Source organism: Notothenia coriiceps, unplaced genomic scaffold (assembly GCF_000735185.1).
Source record: "Notothenia coriiceps isolate Sejong01 unplaced genomic scaffold, NC01 NC01_scaffold00035892, whole genome shotgun sequence".
NCBI lineage: Eukaryota > Metazoa > Chordata > Actinopteri > Perciformes > Nototheniidae > Notothenia > Notothenia coriiceps.
This window is the reverse complement of record NW_011368593.1, coordinates 1-1,249: the sequence shown is the minus strand read 5'-3', so window position 1 is coordinate 1,249 and position 1,249 is coordinate 1. Positions and strand designations below refer to the sequence as shown.

General features: G+C 43.6%; 1 protein-coding gene across 1 annotated transcript; it reads left to right on the top strand.

Moving 5' to 3' along the window:
* Positions 1-471: 471 nt before the first annotated feature.
* Positions 472-1,052, top strand: LOC104963254 (triple functional domain protein-like). Its single transcript, XM_010791821.1, has 3 exons — positions 472-543; positions 643-720; positions 828-1,052. The coding sequence occupies exons 1-3, from the start codon at positions 472-474 to the stop codon at positions 1,050-1,052; spliced, it is 375 nt and encodes a 124-aa protein (XP_010790123.1).
* The last annotated feature ends 197 nt before the right edge of the window (positions 1,053-1,249 follow it).

The following is a 1,249-nucleotide window of genomic DNA, read 5'->3' as shown; positions in this document are numbered from 1 at the left end:
AAGGTGAAAAGCAGGGCACACACACACACACACACACACACACACACACACACACACACACACACACACACACACACACACACACACACACACACAGCTGTTCACTGTGCAGTTGTCTGACACATAGCTGGTCTGTCACAGCATTGTAAACATACAAGCACGCACACAAACACGCACACACACCCCACTGTGCAGGAACAGTGACGACACACCGGCTGCTTTCAGGCTACTTTCCATCCAGAGAGGAAGAGGCAAATTGCATAATGAGATTCTTCCCGTAATATTTAAGCAATAATACGTCAAAAAAGTCTTTGAAGAGGATCATAAAATGACATCCCTGTTATAAAACGTTTCTTTGATATAAAAAGTTGAACTTTGGCAATCAAATGAAAGGTGGGTTCAACCCCATAAATACTCATCCAGATGTCCATACCTTACTCTGAGCAGTAAACCTGGAATGCTCTGGTGACCATGCTGTGTTTATTTGAGCAGGACTTCCTGAAGTATTACACCAAAGCCGGGATGGACACGGAGGAGTTGGAGGTGGGTGTCCTGATTCCTAAAAATAAGGTTTAAAGTGTGCAAAGCTATGCCTTTTATGAGTATTCCTGCTAATAAACTCACTTTTTTTCTTTTAAACAGAAAGCAGTGGAAGTGATGTGCTTCGTGCCAAAACGCTGCAACGACATGATGAATGTGGGCAGACTACAAGGCTTCGAGGTAAGACCATCCTTCAAAGTCTTCAAAACATTTCTCATGCCAACTATCTAGCCTGTAACTGTAACCACTTCCTCGGTTTGTTGTGTTTATCTTTGCTGTGGCTCCAGGGTAAGATCACAGCCCAGGGGAAACTGCTGCAGCAGGACACCTTCACTGTGACCGAGCAGGACAGTGGCTTCTTGTCCCGAGCCAAAGAAAGACGGATCTTCCTGTTTGAGCAGCTGGCCATCTTCAGTGAGCCAATCGACAGGAAGAAAGGGTTTTCCCTCCCTGGGTACATCTTTAAGAACAGCATCAAGGTGGGTGCCTCAGATCAGCTAAAGCAGCTTTAGAAAAGTAGGAAAGTTCTTAAAACTCCCAGGTTATCAGTTAAACAAACAGATTCACGTCATACTAATGCACAGAGATGGCAAAAGTACACACATCCTTTACTCAAGTAGAAGTACAGATACTCGTGTTTAGAAATACTCTGGTAAAAGTAGAAGTACTGACTAAACTTCTTTACTCAAGTAAAAGTAAGTAAGTACGG